The 23,613-nt window shown below is 46.9% G+C and overlaps 1 protein-coding gene across 14 annotated transcripts in view; it reads right to left on the bottom strand.

Annotated features, from left to right (window-relative positions):
* The window catches only part of CACNA1B (calcium voltage-gated channel subunit alpha1 B), a 466,872-nt gene that overhangs the window by 263,726 nt on the left and 179,533 nt on the right, over window positions 1-23,613 (bottom strand). For all 14 annotated transcript variants that reach the window (XM_043530418.1, XM_043530423.1, XM_043530432.1 and 11 more), the window contains exon 6: window positions 14,376-14,563. In XM_043530418.1, the coding sequence (XP_043386353.1) occupies window positions 14,376-14,563 (188 nt within the window). The remainder of the gene's footprint in view (window positions 1-14,375; window positions 14,564-23,613) is intronic.

Here is a 23,613-nt window from a genome sequence, read left to right as displayed (position 1 = left end):
AGGAAGAGAGCTACCCAGTCTCTGTTATCACTAAGAACGGTCATACTAGGTCAGACCAAAGGTCCATCTAGCCCAGTATCCTGTCTTCCGACAGCAGCCAATACCAGGTGCACCAGAAGGAATGAACAGACGAGGCAATCACCAAGTGATTATCCCCTGTCCCCCACTCCCAGCGTCTGGCAAACAGAGGCTAGGGACACCATCCCTGCCCATCCTGGCTAATAGCCATTGATGGACCTATCCTACATGAACTTATCTGGTTATCTTTTGAACCCTGTTATAGTCTTGGCCTTCACAACATCCTCTGGCAAAGATTTCCACAGGTTGACTGTGCGTTGTGTGAAGAAGTACGTCCTTTTGTTTGTTTCAAACCTGCTGCCTATTAATTTCATTTGGTGACCCCTAGTTCTTGTATTATGAGGAGCAAATAACACTTCCTTATTTACTTTCTCCACCCCGGTCATGATTTTATAGACCTCAATCATATTCCCCCTTAGTTGTCTCTTTTCCAAGCTGAAAAGTCCCAATCTTATTAATCTCTGCTCATATGGAAGCTGTTCCATGCCCCTAATAATTTTTGTTGCCTTTTCCAATTCCAATATATATTTTTTGAGATGGGGTGACCACGTCTGCATGCAGTATTCAAGATGTGGGCATACCATGGATTTATATAGAGGCAATATGGTATTTTCTGTCTTATTATCTATCCCTTTCCTAATGGTTACTAATATTCTCATTGCTTTTTTGACTGTCGCTGCACATTGAGTGGATGTTTTCAGAGAACCATCCACGATGACGCCAAGATCTCTTTGAGTGGTAACAGCTGATTTAGACCCCATCATTTTATATGTTTAGTTGGGATTATGTTTTCCAATGTGCATTCCTTTGCATTTATCAACATTGAATTTCATCGGCCATTTTGTTGCCCAGTCATCCAGTTTTGTGAGATCCCTTTGTAACTCCGCTTTGGACTTAACTAACTTGAGTAGTTTTGTATCATCTGCAAATTTTGCCACCTCACTGTTTACCCCTTTTTCCAGATTATTTATGAATATGTTGAATAGGACTGGGCCCGGTACAGACCACTGCAGGACACCACTATTTACCTCTCTCCATTCTGAAAACTAAGCATTTATTCCTATCCTTTGTTTCCTATCTTTTAACCAGTTACTTTTCCAGGAGAGGACCTTCCCTCTTTTCCCATAACAGCTTACTTTGCTTAAGAGCCCTTGGTGAGGGACCTTGTCAAAGGCTTTCTGAAAATCTAAGTACACTGTATCCACTGGTTCCCCCTTGTCCACATGTTTGTTGAGCCCCCTCAAAGAATTCTAATAGATTAGTGAGGCATGATTTCCCTTTACAAAAACCATGTTGACTCTTCCCCAACAAATCATGTTCATCGACGTGTCTGACAATTCTCTTCTTTACTATAGTTTCAACCAGTTTTCCCAGTACTGAAATTAGGCTTACTGGCCTCCACCTTGCAGTCTCCATTCACTGTCAGTTAACTAATCCAGCTGCACTCATAGCTGCAGTCACTTCTCACACTGTGGGTGGGCACTGTCTGTTCCGAACACACCATTGCCTAGGCTTACGCAATCCAAAGGCTTCCTCTTATCGGTGGTAGCAGCTGAACCCATCGCCGCTGCATGTGTGAGAGAGAGCTGATTCTCATTAGCAGGTCAAGTATCCCTAATCAAATAGGATGATATTTAGCACTCAACATTTTAGAGGCTGAGGAGGCTGGTAAATTTCTCATTGTGCTGCAGGGGCGAAAAGGAAAAAGCTATTATAGATGTGGCCCATTTCTGCAGCAGACAGGGTCCCCCATTACAGACAGCATGCTCTGGTATTCACCACACACACACACACTATACACATGAGCCTCAGTGCAAATGGCATAAGCTACACTGGTTCCTTAATGCAATTCCTGTGTTTGCAACTCCTGTTCCCTGCCACATCTCTCAGCGTTCAGAACTTTTAGCTAATCAGAGCTACTTCAGTGATGATAACTTAGGCCCTGATGACACCTTCCCCCAGACAACAGATGAAAGGAGGAGCTCTCCAATACGACTGATTACTTTTGCTTTCTTTGCCTTTTGCGTCCGTGCACTGCACGGAGGTTGGGGCTGCTTTTTCGCAAGAAGAGGCTGCACAGAAGACTTGCCTCAGAACATTCAGTGATAGCACGTTTCTTAGCTCCTCCGAGCTTCTGACATTTTATCCTCCCCACTCCGTATTTTCTGCAGGGGGCTGCACCATGAGGTCACCAGCCTTCAGTGGGGTTTGCCAATGGGCATATCTATGCTGCAATTGCAGGTTTAATTGCAGCTCAGGTAGGCACTCCCGTGAGAGCTGTAATCTAGCTAGCATGGCTAAAAATATCAGTGAAGATGCAGGGGTGCAGGCAGTACCACCCTGCCTAGACCTCTGTGTCCCTTGCCCTCACATCTTCACTGTTATTGTTAGCTGTGCTAGCTAGATCTACCCTAGTGTGGGTATGTCTACCAGAGCTGCAATGACACCTTCGACTGCAGTGTAGACATACCAATGTATCTGAAGCCTCTGTCCATCCTCTGGGTCCCGACAGCGTGAATCATGCTGTGTCCCAGGCCCCACAAGAAAGCACTGCAGCTTCAGATTAACCAGCCTGATATCAACACACCTGCAGATGGGCAGGCATCATTTTCTCACCCCTCGTAGTTATTCCTATGACTAGGGCCCTACCAAATTCACAGGCATGAACACCACATCACGGAACTTGAAATCTGGTCTTTTGTGTGCTTTTACCCTCTACTATACAGATTTCATGGGGGACACCAGCATTCTCAAATTGTGGGTCCTGACCCAAAAGGGAGTTGCAGAGGGTGGCAAGGTTATTTTAGGGGGGTCATGGTATTGCCACCCTTACTTCCACGCTGCCTTCAGAGCTGGGCAGCCGGAGAGCAGAAGCTGTTGGCCGGGCACCCAGCTCGGAAGGCAGCGCCTCGCCAGCAGGAGCGCAAAAGTAAGTGTGGCAAAACCATCCTATGCCACCCTTCCTTCTGCGTTGCTGCCTTCAGAGCTGGGCGGCCGGAGAGTGGGGGCTGCTGACTGAGGCCCCAGCTCTGCAGGCAGCAGCGCAGAAGGAAGGGTGACAACACCACACCATGCCACCTTTACTTCTGCGCTGTTCCTGGTGGTGGTTCGGCCTTCAGAGCTGGCTCCCGGCCAGCAGCCGCCATCCTCCAGCTGCCCAGCTCTGAAGGCAATGCCGCCGCCAGCAGCAGCCCAGAAGTAGGGGTCGCAGTAGCGCAACCCCTCCCACAGTAACCTTGTGACCCCTCCCACAACTCCTTTTGGGGTCAGGACCCCTACAGTTACAACACTGTGAAATTTCAGATTCAGATAGCTGAAAACATGAAATTTACTATTTTTAAAATCTTATGACCATGAAATTGACCAAAATGGACCATGAATTTGCTAGGGCCCTCCCTATGACTAAGCAACCACCCAAGAAGGAATCCAGCATCATGGCCCACAGCATCCCAGGGAAGGGATTTCCAAAACCTTGGTTGCATGGTCCATTTTACAGGCGTGGTGCCCTCTGCAATCTGGATTCATGGTACCCCACTTTCAAATAGTGCAAATTCTACCCGTTGGACAGAACAGAGAATGCAGCTTAAAAAGAAAAAGTCACCCTGGAAACTTGACGTGTGGCCAGGGTGAAAAAATAAAACCTTTACTTGTCCTTTTACCCCCTCCTTTGTGGCTTCATTAAAAGTCACATTTTTGCCAAGTGATTTTTTCCCCTTTGGCTGCCCATGCTTTTGCTGGCTAAACAGTTTTTATTCCTCAGCACATTCACTGAGAGCAATGAGAGCTGATACACACACACACGCGTCTGGAAAAGTGAGAGCTATCGAACCCTCCATAAATCCCCTCAGCCAGTGACACTGCGGACAGCTAGCTTCAGGTGCACATAAATATCAAGTGCAAACGAGCCCTCATTTATTCAGGCCGATGCTGGTGCCTAATATTTATGGATTTGGGCCGGCAGTTAAAATCACGTCTAATTGACAATAGATGGCAGGATGGTAGGTGCGTTCTGAGAAAACAATGATTTCAAAGCTACCTCCTTGGAATCCCCTGGGGTTTGCCGGCTTATTTCACAGCTAAGGCAGAGTAGGTGAGACGATCACACAATGTGCAGGCACAAGTAGATCGCCTCAGGGTGAAAACCACCCCTGTGCAAAATGCCAATAAAAGCCATTTAAACACTAAATGGAGAATTTAAGTACTGCCTAGACTTGTATTGGCCTCTGCACAGAGATTAATCTCTCACACAAAAACTACCTATCTTAGCTACTTATCTGACCCCACCACTATAATATCTGAGCACCTCACAGTCTTTAATGTGTGATCCCAACCCCTCTCTGAGGCAGGGTAGCGTTATTATACAAACCCTTCTATAAACAGAGAGACTAAGCGGTTTGCCCACGGTCACACTGGATGTTTGTGCGGGAGAAGGACTTGAACGCGGGTCTCCTAGAGTACAAGAAAGTGCTCTAACCACTGACCCATCCTTCCCATTAAGTAACCAAAGATGAATCCTATCTATGAGAGTGAGGGCTGCATTACTTCATCTTATTTACTTTTCTCCTTCTTTTTGCTCCATATCAAGCTTCAATCCACTTCTCCCTTCCTTTGAGGGCAGTTTTTCTTTTCTCAGCTAAAAATCTGATGACTCTCAGAGCCTAGGCTGGTCATGCTGAAATCCTCCCTGACAGACATCCCAGCAACACCCCCCAGACTCTAGGACTCACAGTTTGGTTTAGTGATGATGGGCAAACCTCAAACAATTTGTCTTTTAGGTTTAGGTGAAAGTAGTATCCAAAAGTCTAGAGATGCTTATCTGAGCTATTGAAACATAACTGGGTCGAAAGTCTCATGAGCACAGAGTATCTCCCCAAATTCCAGGGACTTCTGCCTTCTTTGGGCTGGATAGAGAGTGAGAACAAGTTTCCTCATTGTATTTTGATCCTTCCACTTCTAACAAGAACCAGGAAACTCAGAGATACAGGGGGAAATGAAAAATAGGGCCAAGTTAATCAAAAGCCATTCTCAAGCATGCTAAAGGTTGGGTTCAAATTAGGATCAAGTTTTGGGTCAATTCTGATTTTTTTTGAACCACCAAGCACATATTAGCATAGCAGTTTAGCCCTAGTAGTTCACAGATACGAAATATCCATTGGCCACTGGTATTAGACAGGAGAAACAGGTGTTGCACTCACAAGAAATATTACAATCTCTCCTTACTGAGAGACAGAGAGAAATTTGAAATTGTGTGTGTTCTGCAGGACATTCCACATCTCGCAGGGCAAACTCCCTTGAATAGCTTTGAGCTCCTGTTAAAAAAAAAAAAAAAAAAGATCCTACATGAAATCCTGGCCCTACTGAAGTCAACAGCAAAACTCACAGAGACTTCAATGGGGCCAGGATTTGTGAAAGTACTAGGCTCCAGGACTTGCACACCTCAGTTCTCCTGCAACTCAGTGTTGCTGTTTATGTCCTGTTCAGTGTAGCACGGGGATTTCTCAACCTGAAGCTCGCGGGCAGGTGGCAGGGGAGTTGCAACCACCTGGCCTTTGCGAAATGAGGGTGAGCTCTGGCTAGATCCTGAAAAGAGGGGAGGGCACATCCGCACCTAGCATGGAGGGAGGAGTCCTGGTATGGAAGAGAGCAAGAACCACTGACGTAGCACAAGAGAAGGAGACAAACAGAAAAGATTCTCCTACTCCCTGTGGAAAACATACACCATAGAATCATAGATTTGTAGGACTGGAAAGGATCTCGAGAGGTCATCTAGTCCAGTCCCCTGCACTAATTTCATATGGAGGCCACTGAACGTATGGTAAAAATCCCCATATACTGTCTGTGTGCCATACCATACTACATTTGTGACATGGAGTAGAAGACAATGACCTCTTGAGGTCCCTTCCACCCTACATTTCTATGATTCTATACTATACACATTTTAAAGATGTAAAGAATTGTACCCAAGGATATTGAAACTAATTCTAGAACTAGGGATGGAGAAAGAACTGATAAGAACAATCCTGCATGAGCAGGATGACCTGAGTACTTTGTCTAGTCAAGTCTGAAATAACTCCAGCAGTAGAGCTCCGTGTTTCTCATGGGACACTATTCTACTGTCTACTGAGCCTCACAGCTAAGAAGCTTTTTTTCCTGACATTCAACCTCACTTTTCCTTTTCCCAGTCTCATCTCATTGTTCTTATTTTCATCCCCTTCATCCTCCCTTGGTTTCCTCCTGGGCTCTCAGAATAATCCACTTATAGCAAAACAATATCCTCTTCTGTCTTGGGGTCTAATTTATTCAACCTAGTTCCACTCCCCGAAGCGAGGTCCTTTTCACCCACCCCCCTAGGTTCAGGTTTCACAGCCCTCCTTCTGGAGCTGAGAGAGTCCTGGCCCCAGCTCACAAACTCACCCTTCAAGGTTTCACAGCCCTTCTTCTGGGAAACGTGGGCTAGCTGACTTCCTCCTCCTTGACAGGGCTTGGAGTCTAATAACTGCAAACCCTTGCCTGGGCCAGCTGAAAGAGAGGGGGGAACTTTGCTCTGCTCTCTACAAGGCTCTTGGTCCCAGGCCCTTAAAGGAACAGTGGTTTTGGTTTTTCCCTCACCTTCCCTCTGCCAGACAAACTATAACCCAGGACTGTTTCCCTTCCTTCCATGGATACATGGAACAGGATAACTGGCATCTCAAACTACCACCCCTCTGGCGTCAAAGGGTCAGTATCCCATTACAAGTCCCCTTTTACAGATGGGGAAACCAAGGCAGAGGTGAAAGAGTTTGCCCCAAGACACAGTTATTCAGTAGCAGAGCCGGGAGCAGAACCCAGGACACCTGCTGCGTACTCACTGCTCCATGCTACGCTGCCTTTCAATAAGAGTCTTCAATAGAAATTAAACCTCAGTCCACAGGATCAAATTTAAGTTCCACGCAACTCACTTTCCATAGAAGAGACCTTGAAAAGCAAGGCCTTGTCCGCCCTGCGTACTGTCTCCTGGGCCCCTCATACTTGGAAAGAGCTCCCTCTAAACATCGGCACAACTAACTCATTCTCCTTAAAACTTTCCTTTGTCGTGGTACCAACAAAAAGCTTGACAATGGTGAGGCTACTGGTGCAGCAAGATCGCTGTCCATCATGCTGACCATTATTGTCTCAATGTTTCCTCATAGTCCCCGCATCTGCCTCCCTGTATCCACCCACTGTCTTGTCTTATTCTTACACTGTAAGCTTTTTGGGCAGGGACCATCTTTTTAGTTGGCATTTGTATAGCACCTAGCTCAGTGGGGTCCTTTGTCCATGACTCGGACTTCTGGGCACTATGGTGGGTGATAATTTTATTCTAAAGATCCTATGGAACATTTAGCAAGAGTAGAGGTTTGCTTTGATGTCCTTGTTCAAAATTCCCCATCCCTCACTGTTTGCTGGTTGGTTTCCAATCCCTGCTGCACAGGAGGCTGTACGTCAGTGGTGCTGTATGGCGTGTACCGTATATAATTTGTAAAGCATTATAGGATGAAAGGAACCATGTAAATTATTATAAACACTTCTAGGTAGTTATCTTAATCCTCTTTAGCAATCATTTAGCCAAGCTACACACATTAAGTTCTTTTAATCTTCAGTCCCTCCAGCCGCTTAATTCTTGTTCTCCAAGTTCCCTCCAATTTAATGGTGTGTATCTAGTACCAAGGTGCCCAGAACGGTATTCCACTGGGAGATACAGTCACATCTGTGTTGTACAGAGAAAAGCCATGGCTTCCGGAGTCCAGGGAACAATGTTATTTTGTATTTCAGCAGGCTACTCTCAAAGTAAGGTACTAGTATGGATGAGTAAAAGTTTCAGAATCTGGCCATATGTTACGCAGGAATTTCTGTGGTCCCATCTGTACTCTATCATCTTCCCACAATTGTTCTCAACCTTCTACATAGAATATCAGGGTTGGAAGGGACCTCAGGAGGTCATCTAGTCCAACCCCCTGCTCAAAGCAGGACCAATTCCCAACTAAATCATCCCAGCCAGGGCTTTGTCAAGCCTGACCTTAAAAACCTCTAAGGAAGGAGATTCTACCACCTCCCTAGGTAACGCGTTCCAGTGTTTCACCACCCTCCTAGTGAAAAAGTTTTTCCTAATATCCAACCTAAACCTCCCCCACTGCAACTTGAGACCATTACTCCTTGTCCTGTCATCTTCTACCACTGAGAATAGTCTAGAACCATCCTCTTTGGAACCACCTCTCAAGTAGTTGAAAGCAGCTATCAAATCCCCCCTCATTCTTCTCTTCTGCAGACTAAACAATCCCCGTTCTCTCAGCCTCTCCTCATAAGTCATGTGTTCCAGTCCCCTAATCATTTTTGTTGCCCTTCGCTGGACTCTCCAATTTTTCCACATCCTTCTTGTAGTGTGGGGCCCAAAACTGGACACAGTACTCCAGATGAGGCCTCACCAATGTCAAATAGGGGGAACGATCACGTCCCTCCATCTGCTGGCTATGCCCCTACTTATACATCCCAAAATGCCATTGGCCTTCTTGGCAACAAGGGCACACTGTTGACTCATATCCAGCTTCTCGTTCACTGTCACCCCTAGGTCCTTTTCCGCAGAACTGCTGCCTAGCCATTCGGTCCCTAGTCTGTGACCCCGTGCTACAGCAGAGAAAAAGTTTCAGGTCCATCTTCTCAATGAGCCATAAAGAGTAACAGCCCAACACAGCTACCCCGCTGATGCTAAGGCGGTGGGCTGTGACAAGGGAAACTGGTTCCTGAGTCCACATTGAGAACACATGTTCTGCCACAGTGGAGAAAACGGCTACGGCACATTAGTCTTCCAACCCATTTAAAAGATGGCGGTGTAGATGGACTCGGGCAATGCTTTAATCATGTTTTCAGATTATGAAGAGGCCTTGAGGTTCTCTCAGAAGGATTGAATTTTGGTTCTGCTCTTTGCGGGAGAAAAGATGGTTCCCTGTCATTGGCACACAAGACAAAGGGACTGTTTCTAAATCATCTGTTGCTCTCTAAACTCACACCAGCTTTCTGGCTGGGTGCAGGCCACAGCTGGTGAGCCTGCAGCATGCAGAAGGGCTTGTTTGGAGCGATTACTCTGCTGTTATTGTGTTACTGTTTCAGAAATGAGCTTCCCCTAGCTTATTCTTAAAGCATTTTACCTGATTGATGCTTTAATCTCTTTGCCTCAAGCATAAATCACTTTCCACATAAAGTCTTGCTAGAAAGCTTTCATTGACTCCAATTAAAGGGAAACTCCCATAAAAGCATAAACAGATGAGTGAGGCGAAGAGGGAAAGACATTTTTGCAGTCCATGAAAACCTGAGATCCACCTCCTTGCCTTTCTAACTCCTCCATTTATTATCATGAAGAGGGAGATGCCAAGGGGTTTAAGGAGCCAAGCCAGTCTTATCTATCACAAAGCCCTGCCTTCTGCTTGCTGTGTTACTCTCGAATAACCTGTGGGCAGGTCATGTCCATATCAGATGTGAAGTCAGCACAATTCTTTAGAAACACTTAAACAGCCCACAGAATGATTGTTGCCACTAAAGAGACCCTTTGTGAAAGAGCTGAGCCCAAATGGCAAACCAGACCCAAAGCACCCTCCTTGGCTGGGGAAGTTTGTGCCTGGATTTGATCTCTGCAGGTCGTCTATCTCCAGAACAGGAAAAATCAGAACATCAGATCCAAAAACCCCCAAGATTTGGAGGGCTTCAGGTCCAAACCCCAGTGCTGCAGCTCGGGCCCATCTTTCTAATGGGCTGAATCACCGTGCGAGAGCCCAAACAGGCCAGAACTCTGCGGTTTAGTTGCCAGCCTAGTCCTGAGCTATAAGGCTTGGGCTCCAACAACAGGACCAATCAGTATGGGTTATTTCTATCAGCCCAAAGTTGCTTTTGGGGGAAAACCACTCCTATTCCCTGGTGACGTTAATGAGGAACTGGCTAAGCTGCTAGGATGTGAGCGATGATGCTCTTCTGAGTTTATGAGTGACCCTAACGATGACTTACATAGGGAAAAAGCTGTACCTCTTTCCACGGCCCTCATGATAGCGCAGCAGCAGCGCTGGCAGGAGCAGAGAAATATGAACAGTGACAGAGTGCTATTGATCCAAAGCAATCAAACAATCCATCCGCTCGTTTTTCAGGAGGAAACTAATGGCCCTCCAAGTTCATTGCAACCTCAACTTCCCCATAATGGCCTTGGGCCTCAGACTGCCCGGCAGTATAACCCACTTTCAGTCCCTGGGACGGACCCCACTCCATGGTAGCCCATTTTGACAGCAGAAAGTGAGAGGGAAAGTAAACGGCCTGCCCAGCCCAAGTAAAACCAAATTCTAGCAGGAGCTGGAGAGTGTTCACTCAAAGGCAGGGGAATAGGGACAGCACTTCTGGGAACAGGGAGATGACCTTTTCACTGGCTCCTGGGCAGTTGACGGCTTGAGAAGTCTCAGCCCTGACTGCTTACAAAAGCATACTCATACTTGTATCTCCCTGGAAGCTCATCTCAGGATCTCACAGCACTTTGCAAATATTAATTAAGCATCACAACAAAAAGTGGATCCACGACTTGGCCAAGGTGAAAGACCTGCACCCGGGGTCTGGCAGGTTCACCTGGGAAAAGCAGAACAGACCAGAGGGTTGGTCTCCTACCAGGACAGGCTCCACCCTTTTAAAATCCTAATCCACCCTCACCTGTCCCAGCCCAGAAACCTTCTCCTCCCTGGCAGAATGCCCCAAGAGCAAAGCAAACTCCTTAACAAATAACCAGGCCCTCAATGGGTTCCAGGAGACAGGGGAAAGAGGGGGAGATCAGGTTCTGCAAGGTAGAAGCCACGTCTTACTCTGCTTCTTAAAGTGTTGCATAGATTATGGAGCTACCATAGAACATAGAATATCAGGGTTTAAAGGGACCTCAGAAGGTCATCTAGTCCAACCCCCTGCTCAAAGCAGGGCCCAATCCCCAATTTTTGCCCCAGATCTCAAATGGCCCCCTCAAGGATTGAACTCACAACCCTGGGTTTAGCAGGCCAATGCTCAAACCACTGAGCTATCCCTCCCCCCACCGAGCTATGTACTACACATGCTCATTATTAACAAACCAGAGAAAATATCCAGGCCTTTCCTATTTTGCATTTCAGGCACACGGGCAGGGAAGACTGGGTCACAATATTGGGCTGGCAGTCCAGAGACATGGGTTCGGTCCCTGAGTTTGGGCTCTGCCCTAGAGGTAGCTGCAGTCTAATGGACTACACGGGGCGATGAGTCAGCATGATCTAGATTCTGCTACTGACCCTTGGTCAACTCATTTTCTTGCTCTATGCTTCATTTTCCCTCCTCTGTCTAGTGAGGATCGTGACCCTTGCACCCTCCCTTTGTAATGTGCTTGTAGCGCGATGGATAGAAAACGCAGTGTCTTTCTGGCTCACTTCCACCCTCTACAGCAAAGTCTACAGAATAGCTGGGACGCAGCGGGGTTGGTTGCAGCCGCAGGCTTTGGTGGGCTGGGTGCTCTCTGCTGTGCGCAGTCTGATAGTTGCATCTCTGCACATTAGCTCTGATGAGTTTACAGTCGCTGTTGTGGGTTTCTAAAATGATATGCGTAGGCGCTGGGGAAAACGAGAGAAAAACTAAGCAACTACAAAAACAACGAAGGAGTCCGGTGGAACCTAAAGAAGTGGAGGTTTTACCCACGAAAGCTGATGCCCAAATAAATCGGTTAGTCTTTAAGGTGCCACCAGACTCCTCGTTGTTTTTGTGGATACAGACCAACACAGCTACCCCGCTGATACTAAGCGATTACAAAACAAACCAGACGGCTCTTCCCTTCTCTTCTCCCCCCCTTTCACTCTGCTGTTACCCTGTGAAGAGCACAGCTCACTAGTGAGTGATAGGAGTGTACCATCAGAGGGATATAGGGGATGCAGCTGGCAGAGGGACGGGTAATATGGAAACAGATAGACCTGGCTATCATCTAACTCTGCTTTAGTTGAGTCTAGATGGCTAGGTGACTCTTTGGCCAGGATTCTCAACGATACTTATCACATGCACAGCGTTAAGCATGTGAGCATTCCTGTTGAAGTCAAAGGGGGTATTGGATACAATGGTGATAGGCAGATGCTTAAAGTTACACACATGCTCATTGGCTTAAAGTTACACACATGCGTAAGAACCTTCCTCAATTGGGGCTTCTGAAACCATGGTAACAGGCAGATCATAAATGGGATAGAATGGTTGGAAAGAAAAACAATCCCCCATTTTTGAACTGTCCATGGTTGCATTGATGCTCCCACAGGAATTTGAGCCTCACAGCTGAAGAAACATTGTCCTCAGCCATCCACAGAGCCTCCCACTTGTAGGTGATGGGAAATCCACCTGACATCTAAGGCTTTACCAAGGATAAGCAGCTGGAGCTTACTGCTTCACAGACAAGATCTTCAGCGTCCGAATCTTGATTGCACAGCCAATCCTTGCTGCCTCAGATCAATGTATCGGTTTCCAATTAGGTTAATGGATGTTTAAAAAACGGTACTGCAATAACTTCAAAGCAACCCCGAATCAATTCCAATAGCCAGCTCTGCTCCCTGCATGCTAGACAAAAGGCCGGCTGGAAGAAGATGATCTAATATGCCATTTATTGATTAATCAGTCAAAACCAGGAATCTAATGGGCTTTTCACATGATTGTTGATTGTGGAGAGAAGACAAAGGGTCAGTGAATGGGTCTGGGGGGACTGGTGCTGAGATGAAATAGGCAGGGAGTGGAGGTGGAGAGCACGGCTTGTAAGTCAGGCCTTCCCTCCACCTCGCGGCTGCAGACTTCTGCGACCAATCTAAACGGGCCGGCGATTGTTGAGAAATGAAGAATTGTGCAATGAAGAGAGAAGGGAATAAAATAAATGAGATGTATCGGTTCAAATAAAGCAGAATTGCACCTTACAGTTTACCGTGCTTGCTGCTAACCATGCTGTCCTGCTGTCGTAGAAATATCCGAAGGGAAGGGGTCCCATAGCCCATAATTAAATGGCTTTTAAAACACTGAGCACAACTAAAGTCTTCTCATAGGTCACTGGCTGTGCCCATTACAATAATGCTCAGTGAATGCAATCGTCTGACTCTTTCCCTTGTGTCTAAATTCCATTCCACAATAAGCAATAAAGCACATTAAGACCTGTAAAGCAGGCGGTTATAGCACTTCTGGCGTGGTTATAAGTCACACAGTTTTTGGTCTCATGCTTTATAGCACTACTCAAGGCATCCTATAGACGTCTTCCCTGCCCTGAAGCACACTGCTGCATCGGCTATTACCACACAAACCCCTCATTTAAATACAAAACATCTGTGTGTCACTAGCACTAATGAGCGTGTTCTACAACCAGCGTTCTCTACTCCCTTGTGCCCAGTGCAGTCATTTACATGGCACAAAGAGGGTGAAAAACAGCTGGAAAATACTCTCAGATCTACACTGTAGCCTTTTGTACCCACTTCGCACATGTGTCAATGACTAAACAAAGTGCAAGGCAATGAAGATTCAGACCCAAAAGACCACATTCATCCTGGGTGCAGCTCCGCCCAAGTCAGTGGAGATATGGCAGGTAAGAATGTGGCTAATTAGCTTTTGTAAAACTCTCCCAGAATAACCCAAACCAGCACTCCATTTTGGACCATCATCTACCTATGTTCCTTTAAGCATGTTACAATACACAGCACTACGTGTGCACCTAGGCTGTAGGGAAAGCCCCTAGATACAAGAGACGAATGTGAAGGAGTCACTGATTGTGCCACTTCTATTAGGCCTTTGATGAAATATATTCCATAACAAATAGTGAGGATGAACTCAATGCTTAGAGTTCCTACAATGGGACAAACCCATTTGGTGTGAAACTGCACCAGTACATTGCAATGTAACCTGATGACATTTTGGCTGCATCAAAAGTCACTACACATAGGTATGCAAATACAAGGAATGCTACCTCAAAATGCCATCTCTCTGGACTGTGATAATGATTTGTGGGACCCGTAAAGGATTATAAGGCATCAAGGAATGTCCTACAAAGCACAGTGCTCGCGGAAGCCTGGGCTGGGGGCTATTGATGGAAAAACACCAACCAGCTGATGTGTTTTGCAGCTCAAGCCAGAGTTCTATCTTATCCCAGTAAGAATGAACCACTGGCACGTTCTTCCTTGTTTTGTTCTCCATACTGGGAATCTGTGCGAAGCCTGCCCCCGCAGTGGAATAGAAAAAGGCAATTCACACATCGCCCAGAGAACTTTATGAATATTGTCTGTGATACTCACATTGTAGAGGATGTCAGTCCAGCCCTCCATGGTGATGCACTGGAAGACAGTTAGCACAGCAAACAGAATATTGTCAAAGTTGGTAATTCCATAGTTGGGGCCTGGCCAGTATTTCCTGCATGTGGTTCCATTCTCACATTGCCTGGCAGGGGGATCCTCTCCACAAGGAAAATCTCCCACCTCCTCACCTACAGAGACAAGAGGGGTCGGGGGAGGAAAACACAGTTACTGATCAAAGATACTGGTATCACTGAGCTCTCATCAAACTGCCTCCAGGAGAAGCAGGGTCTGATTCTCATTTACACTAAGGTTCCTTTATGCTACTCTGGGATATTAAAGTGGGTGTAGCTATACTGTATGCCCACGTAAGGCCCTTCACATTGCCAGGGGTGTGTTAGGGACTTTAGTGACAATGTAAATGAAAATCAGGCCCCTTGTGTCCAAAACCTACAGCTCACAACAGGGTTAGTGCAACGTTTGGGGCCACAACTGAGCAATACCATAGCATTAATAGTCAGACTTTCATTCAGAAAACTGCAGCCCCCCCATCCATGCCCTGGAACCAGCAGTAAACCAGCAGTAAACCAGGTGATAGACCAAGGAGATGCCCTGGATTTAAAGCAGAGTGAATACTTTGATTCAGTGACATACTGTAATGTGTAGAAAAGTGCTAAGTATTAACATTACTACTATTGTATTCAGCCTGTTGCGTCAGAGTGATGATGGACAGAAACAAAAAGATCATGAGGCAAGTTCTCCGGTCCGCTAAGACCACTTAGCGCAGCTACTGTCCCAGCATAAGGGGAGGGAGGGAGAATGTTGAGGGTTTTCCAAGGGCGAGGTCATGAAGGGAGGGGCAGAGCAAAGCTAAACCCAATCCTATATAGTGCACTTTTACACTTCTTGAGCTGGGAATTGCTTCCCAAGCTCGGAGACGTACCCACACTAGCTCTGATCTAGCTAGCATGCTAAAACCAGAAGTGTAGCCATGGCAGTGGGAGGGCCTAGCAGCCCCGAGTCTGATCCCGCCCAGGAGAGGAGCTACGCACTCAAACGGCTAGCTCATCCCACCGCTCATGCTGCCATCGGTACACTTTTTTTTTTTTAGCCCGCTAGTTCGATCAGAGCTAGTGTGGGCATGTCTACTCAGCTGGAAATAGATCTCCCGCTTGAAGTGAAACCATACCCATCGGTACAAGGAGTGCCCAAGGCCAGCAGTGAGAGTTACAGCTGCACCTAAACAACTAGCTTTTCTCTGGGACCAGACAGTAGGACAGAGTGGAGAATTGAGCCCTTTAACTTCAGCACAACTGAGAGCATGCTAGCCTCTGGGACAGAAGGCAGTGGGTTCATGTCTCTTAGCAAGTTTGGTGCTCCTCCCCAATGCAAAGAAGGCAATGCTGAACTGCTGTAGGGGCCATCTAGTAGGGAAATATTCAGCAGAGGATCTGGGGCAAGGGCATACCAATTCCCTCCTGGCCCATGTTGGAGAGTGTAGAGGAGGAGGATGGCATGCCCTTGCCAATGCTACTTCTCTCATTGAAACAGGTTTTCATGTCCATGGCTGCCAAGCGCCGAACACGGAATGGACTGTAAGCCCTTGGGGGACGAGGACTGACACTGTGTTACATGTTTGTGCAGAGCCCAGCGCAGTGGCGGCCCAGCCTCCAGGCACCACCACAATACAAATAATAAATGAACTACTAATAATGGCTGCTCTGCTGGTCCTAAACAATCACTGCACTAGTCATCCATATTTAATTCATTTGTAAAGCGACCCTGAGTACAAAACACAGTCTCTGTTCTATGGTGGTCGTCCTCCAGCCCCACTGAAAGCGAAGGTAAAGACTTCTACCACTCAGAAAGACCTCAGAGGACGTGCGCAAAGGGTGACCTAGCTCATCCGAGACAAGACCAGAAATATCCACTGAGTGTCATGAATAAGCAAAGAACGATTGATCCCCCATCCCGCTGGCTCTGAGCAAGGTCAGAAATAGCAATTTGTTGTCATGACTAAGCAAAGATCGATCACCTGCCAGGTAGACACTCAAACCCACTCCTCTCCCACCAAAAATTAAAGTCACTTTATATCCATATTCCTCTTGATTCCCATGCTCACCATTATCCAGAGCAGTTATTACTCTGCCGCCATGCAGTTGATGGAGAAGCTTTGGGAGCCCAGGGCTGGATTCTCACAGTGAATCATAGAATATCAGGGTTGGAAGGGACCTCAGGAGGTCACCTAGTCCAACCGCCTGCTCAAAGCAGGACCAATTCCCAACTAAATCATCCCAGCCAGGGCTTTGTCAAGCCTGACCTTAAAAATATCTAAGGAAGGAGATTCCACCAGCTCCCTAGGTAATGCATTCCAGTGCTTCACCATCCTCCTAGTGAAAAAGGTTTTCCTACTATCCAAGCTAAACCTCTCCCACTGCAACTTGAGACCATTAGTCCTTGTTCTGTCATCTGCTACCACTGAGAACAGTCTAGATCCATCCTCTTTGGAACCCCCTTTCAGGCAGTTGAAAGCAGCTATCAAATCCCCCCTCATTCTTCTCTTCTGCAGACTAAACAATCCCAGTCCCCTCAGCCTCTCCTCATATATCAGGTGTTCCAGTCCCCTAATAATTTTTGTTGCCCCCCGCTGGACTCTTTCCAATTTTTCCACATCCTTCTTGTAGTGTGGGGCCCAAAACCGGACACAGTATTCCAGATGAGGCCTAAACTCATCAGCCCACGTTTTTCATTTACACTAAGGTCCCTTTATACCACATCAGCAGAGGAAAAGGTCCTTACAGAAAGACACTGCGAGGGCAGGGATAATAAGAATCAGGCTTTACTAAATCAAATTCACTGAAGAGGGAAAAAATCAGTAATAACAATCATAAAATAATCATAATAATCATAATAATAAATAATTACACAGAAAGAAGCCTGCAGAGGAAAGTCTGGCAGCCTGGCTCTGTGGCATTTCACAATACGGTGTGTGCAAGCAACCTTTTCCCATCTCACCAGCCCCTTAATACAAGATTCTGCCCTCAGGCTCCCGTGTGGGTCGCTTTGGCTCTTGTAATGAATGTTGAAGGGTTTACTGAGGCAAGGCAGCGAGAAGAAAAAAGAAAACAAAGTCTTTGAGGACAATTCTTCAGGGGCCCCTTGGAAAACCACGGCCTGCTTTCTGATGTTTAGCCTTTTGTTACAAGGTAATCCTTTCTAAAGGCAATGAACATCTATTACTACGTGTATTGATTACCTTATGAGCAGGAGACATGACAAGCAAATAGGGTCTTCTAAAGTCCATGTGAAAAAGGGAGTCCTGGGGAGGGAATCAGTATTAGCTATTCCACCTTTCCCCCCCCCCCCTTTTTTTTTTTTTTTTTAAGTTTGCACAGTGATGCGGCCAAATTATCATAATTTGAATCCCAATAATGATTTACCGGCTGCAACTGAGATTAGGGCCCCATTGTGCTAGGTGCTGTCCATGCACAGCCTAGAGTTGGGCTCTGCAAATCACTGAATATGCTGGTTTCAGAAATGCTGAACTGAACAGTTTTGACATTTCTGAAGAAATTTCCCCTTTTTCCCCCCGATAAACAATTTGGCAAAATCAGTCCAAATTCTCAAATTTGTTTCAGTCAACCTGAATCTGCATTTCTGGGTGAAAAAAGGGATCACAAGAAATATTTTCACCCCGTTCAAGTCTAGAGTTCTTGTAACTGAATACTAGTTAACTTGAGTTTTTAAATGCTAACATGTTTTAAAGCCATGCCATAAAGGTTTGTCCCAGGATACAACTAAACCACAAAGTTTGCATCACACACCAATTGTTTGGGTCACATCTAGATTAGTCTTTTAGCAACTCAAGTTAACAAGCAATCAATTAACTCAAGTTAAAAAAACCCTCTAGTCTATACAGACTCAAAGGGAGAAACCCCAAAGAGTTTACGATCTGTTCTCAGTTATAAATCCAAGATAACACCATTGATTTCAATGGGATTATTCTGGATTTTCACACTGGTGTAACAATGCAGAATTGGTCAATAATCTCTAGTGCAGAGGTTCTCAAACTGGGTGTCGGAACCACTCAGGGGGTCGTGAGGTTATTATGAGGCGGGTTGCGAGCGGTCAGCCTTCACCCCAAACGCCGCTTTGCTTTGAGCATTTATAACGGTGTTAAATATATTATGTGACAAAGCTCTGCCCTTGCCTCTGTGGGTCCCACGTTTCCTGGCAGATTTCGCTCGCCTCAGAGGCTCACTGCGACCCTCCACGTAACCCTTCTCTCTCTAGAGACAAGGGTCACAGTCTACTGAGCCATTTTCATCATAAGCCAGTGAGGGGGGTGAGAAGTTATCCTTCCTTGCACAGTCTCTGTTGTCTCCCAGTCTCAGTGATTAATCAGGGGGCAAGGGGTGGGGGAAGCTCGGGCCCACCCTCTACTCCGGGCTCCAGCCCAGGGACCCTAATAGTATCAGCTATGGTAGCTGGCCTTTTAGAAACATAACATGTACAATTCCCTGGGCTACTTCCCCCACAGCAGCCCTCACTTCCTCAAGCTCCACTTCACCCTTACCTCAGGGCCTCCTTCCTTGTGCCTCATACAGTGTGCGCTACTCAGCCTCTCCAACAGCACAACTTCATAGAATCATAGAATATCAGGGCTGGAAGGGACCTCAGGGCGCCATCTAGTCCAACCCCCTGCTCAAAGCAAGACCAATCCCCAACTAAATCATCCCAGCCAGGGCTTTGTCAAGTCTGACCTTAAAAATATCGAAGGAAGGAGATTCCACCACCTCCCTAGGTAACGCATTCCAGTGTTTCACCACCCTCCTAGTGAAAAAGTTTTTCCTAATATCCAACCTAAACCTCCCCTGCTGCAGCTTGAGACCATTACTCCTTGTTCTGTCATCTGGTACCACTGAGAACGGTCTAGATCCATCCTCTTTGGAACCCCCTTTCAGGTAGTTGAAAGCAGCTATCAAATCCCCCCTCATTCTTCTCTTCCGCAGACTAAACAATCCCAGTTCCCTCAGCCTCTCCTCATAACTCATGTGTTCCAGTCCCCTAATCATTTTTGTTGCCCTTCGCTGGACTCTTTCCAATTTTTCCACATCCTTCTTGTAGTGTGGGGCCCAAAACTGGACACAGTACTCCAGATGAGGCCTCAACAATGTCGAATAGAGGGGAACGATCACATCCCTCCATCTGCTGGCAGTGCCCCTACTTATGCATCCCAAAATGCCATTGGCCTTCTTGGCAACAAGGGCACACTGTTGACTCATATCCAGCTTCTTGTCCACTGTAACCCCTAGGTCCTTTTCTGCAGAATTGCTGCCTAGCCACTTGGTCCCTAGTCTGTAGCGGTGCATGGGATTCTTCCGTCCTAAGTGCAGGACTCTGCACTTGTCCATGTTGAACCTCATCAGATTTCTTTTGGCCCAATCCTCTAATTTGTCTAGGTCCCTCTGTATCCTATCCCTACCCTCCAGCATATCTACCTCTCCTCCCAGATTAGTGTCATCTGCAAACTTGCTGAGGGTGCAATCCACCCCATCCTCCAGATCATTTATGAAGATATTGAACAATATCGGCCCGAGGACGAACCCTTGGGGCACTTCACTTGATACTGGCTGCCAGCTAGACATAGAGCCATTGATCACTACCCGTTGAGCCCAACAATCTAGCCAACTTTCTATCCACCTTATAGTCCATTCATCCAGCCCATACTTCTTTAACTTGCTGGCAACTTCCTCCCACAGCTCCTGACATGCACACCCACCTGACTAACTGGGAGGCTTTTAACTAGTTTCAGCCAGCCCCTGATTGGCTTCAGGTGTCCCAATCAACCTAACGTTCTCCCTGCCTTCTGGAAAGTTCTTAATTGGCCCCAGCTGTCTTAATTGACCTGGAGCAGCTGCCATTTCACTTATCCTGGTACCAGGGATTTGTTTAGCCTGGAGCTAATATATCTATCTGGCCTTGCCCCATCACAATTAAAAAGTGTTTTTAATTCATAAAGGGGGTCGCACTCAGAGTCTTGCTAAGTGAAAGGGGTCACCAGTACAAAAGTTTGAGAATCACTGCTCTAGTGCATGTTTCAAAGGGCTAGGTAGGTGTCCAAAGGAAAATCAGAAATTAGTGTAATGCCGTCCTATCTCAAGATGATTTTGTAACCATAACTTCTGGAGTCTGGTAAGCAGGGAATGGTGAATGAGAACAGGTGCAAATGGCTGTGCATAAAAGAACTCTATGTGTCAGCAACACATGAGTGCATGGAAGATTATGGAGAGTGGAAAATATATCACATATTCACTGAAAATTGCACACTAATGTGTGGGTCTTAGATTTTTTGCCTGTTTTCCACCAAAACAAAGGGTCTTTTCCATAAGCTCAGAACAGCCCATTGTGCCATATATAAAAGGTCACGTGACAAACCTTCCCTGATATTTGAGGGGGGGAAAAAACCCACAAACACTCATAGTTGCCCCTTATAGTTGAGCCGCCCAGTACCATAGGATTACTAATGCTGTGTCGATCTGAGCTACCACATTTCCATTCATATCCCATGAGCTCGCCGTCTTTCTGAATTACTGCTCTTTGCTTCTTGGCTTCCATAAGAATCCTAAGTGACTGTTTCATTTGGGGACTGTGAACAAGACCAGGCCTGAAGCCCCCTAACTCCCCAGATCCCCAGCCCTACTACTGTTCCAGGTATGTAGCTACTTGAGGAGGTTCATATTCCCACCTGAAGTCAATGCTCAGAGCAAATGGACCTGAGTTTGTTAATGCACCTCTTCGGAGATTAGGCATTTAGGTTTAAAAGGCTGGGTTGATTAGATTAGCGGGATGTTTGCTTTCCCTGCACACAAGGGATTCCAGATCCAGGAAACCTCGCCCGCTGCCTTTTCAGAAATGCCATTGCTCCGTTTCCGATCGGAGGGAGTGAGCGAGGAGGGGAGGAGAGGGAACTGGGTAGAATCAATTTCGGTAATTCATCTGTAGATGAACACATTAACCACAGAGCAGAGCAGAGAGCTGCGTGGTGCCCTTTAACAGCGACTCCTTCATACACTGGTAAGGTGGAGGCTTTAAGGAGGTCATAACCTTCATTCTGGAGCTGGCCCTGCTTCCCTCCTGTCGAGATGCCAGATGCCATGATGTATGGTACTCACAAGCTTCTGGCTGGGCTCCCAGTTCCATACTCGAGTGCTGCTCCAAGAGCAGGGCTAAGCGGGGTATGTTACATCACATGCCACAAACAGGGCTCAGCCTTCCGCTTGGCCTGGAGATCTGTCAGTCATAACATCAGCGTGATGTCGTACACCAAGATGGCTCCCAAGTGGCCATGAATGGGACTGTGGCTTTTATTTATTTATTTTTTAAAGAAGCTACAAATATTAAATGCAAAAAAACCCAGCAGCTACCTAATTACTTTCCCTCCTTCGCCCCACCCACCAAAGCCGCCATGTCAGTGAGGGAAAGGCTGAGAATTCTAAGCAGCGCTCTGCCCACTTATTAAGTGCCAAGGGCATAAAGAAGAGTATTAGGTGATGCTTAGACCAACACCTGATCACTTGAATCTTCTGTTCCCTGGTTCTCACCTCTCCCCATCTCCAGTCTACCACTAACCACCACTCTAGCCATCTTCTTTATCCAGAGCTCTCCCCTCCTCACACTCACTCGTTGGCAGGCTCCACGTGTAACCCACCGGTGTGGTGTAGACGCTTTACAGGTCTCCCTCTGTTCCAATCCACCTCGGATGTGAGTTGTTACGGCTCCCCTTTAGGGAGTGTTGGCTCTTTAGCCACTCATGATTTTCCCTCTGCAGGTCCCCAGTGCGTCAGCCCAGACGATGGCTGTCTCACTACCACTCCAGATCCTCCTCCTCACCTGCCAGGCCCCAACAGTCTGACTCCCACCTGTGTCTCTGCTCCCATGTGCTTGCAATCTTCTCTCATCTCAAACAAACATCTCCCCAGTTGCATCCCCTCAGTCACCCGGGAGACCTGGGGCCAGATTGTCCGCTGCCCTGACCCCATGCTGCCACTTGCACACCAGTCATTACCAGGCTGATTCAGGGGCTTTTCACACTCCATTTGCACTGGCATAAATGACTGCACAGGGCGCAAGAACGGAGAAACCGGCCCCTGAAACCTCATCCCCATTTCTATCACGTGAGCTGCAGGGTGAGCTTGGGCAAGTTACTTCCCTTCTCTGTGCCTCTATTTCCCCAGCTAGAAAATGGGGCTAAAATAGGAACAATCCTAGCTGTTATCTAGTGCTTTTCATCAGGAGATCTCAAAGCATCTTACCCAGAAGGTCAGTATCATTACCCCCATTTTACAGATGGGGAAACAGACACAAAGGGAAGTGATTTGTCCGAGGTCAGCCATCACACACTGACAGATCAAGGAATAGAAATCACGTCTCCTGAGTCCCAGTCCAGTGCTCTAACCACTAGGGAACACTGCCTCCCATGCTGCTGCTCAGTGGCCTTGTGCGTGTGTTCAATGGAAGTTATTTCTGAGCCCAAAACAGAGCTGAAAGCCTCACATCATTCAATGGCCAGGCAGCCTTTTAAGCCTATTTAAATAGCTACCCAGCTCACTGACGGGGGTGTAAGGATCATTTCACTAATAGCTGGAAAGCTCTTTGAAAAGGCAAAGCTCTATATAACTGCTTACACTGCCGTCTCTGCTTGGGAAAGATCTTCCACTTCCGGTCCAGCAATATTGTTATTATCAATTTGAATTGTGGTAGCATCTCTGAGCCCCAGTCCTGGACCAGAACCCCATTGGGCTGTTGTACAAACACAGAACAAACAGACAGGCTCCCTCCGCCCCCCAAAAGAGCTGACTTAGCAGAACACGCTCTGTGTTTTTTACAGTTAAATTGCACCCCAAGCGGCTATTCTGATGTTGCACCCTGCCCTTAGTTAAGGGACTCTGGTTGTCCGGGCCCTAATCCTCTATTTTCTGGGGTTTATTACATAGAGGCAGGTAGACACGTGTTATTTTCACTGCAGGGTCCAATTTCCCATTTCCAGGACGCAACATTTCTTATGGCAGTTGCCAGGTTTTATCCTTATCCTTTATCTGGCCTTTTATTAACACGCTGTGAGGGCTTTCTCTCTCTCCAACCACAGGTGCTGCATTGCTGATCGGACTGTATGTAACGGCAGGGCTGCCCCGCGGGACTATGGAGTCAGTGCAGCAGATGGGAGGGGTCAGCGTGTAGA

This window comes from Chelonia mydas, chromosome 16 (assembly GCF_015237465.2).
Source record: "Chelonia mydas isolate rCheMyd1 chromosome 16, rCheMyd1.pri.v2, whole genome shotgun sequence".
NCBI lineage: Eukaryota > Metazoa > Chordata > Testudines > Cheloniidae > Chelonia > Chelonia mydas.
Note: the sequence above shows the minus strand (reverse complement) of the source record. Positions and strands in the feature narration are given on the sequence as shown.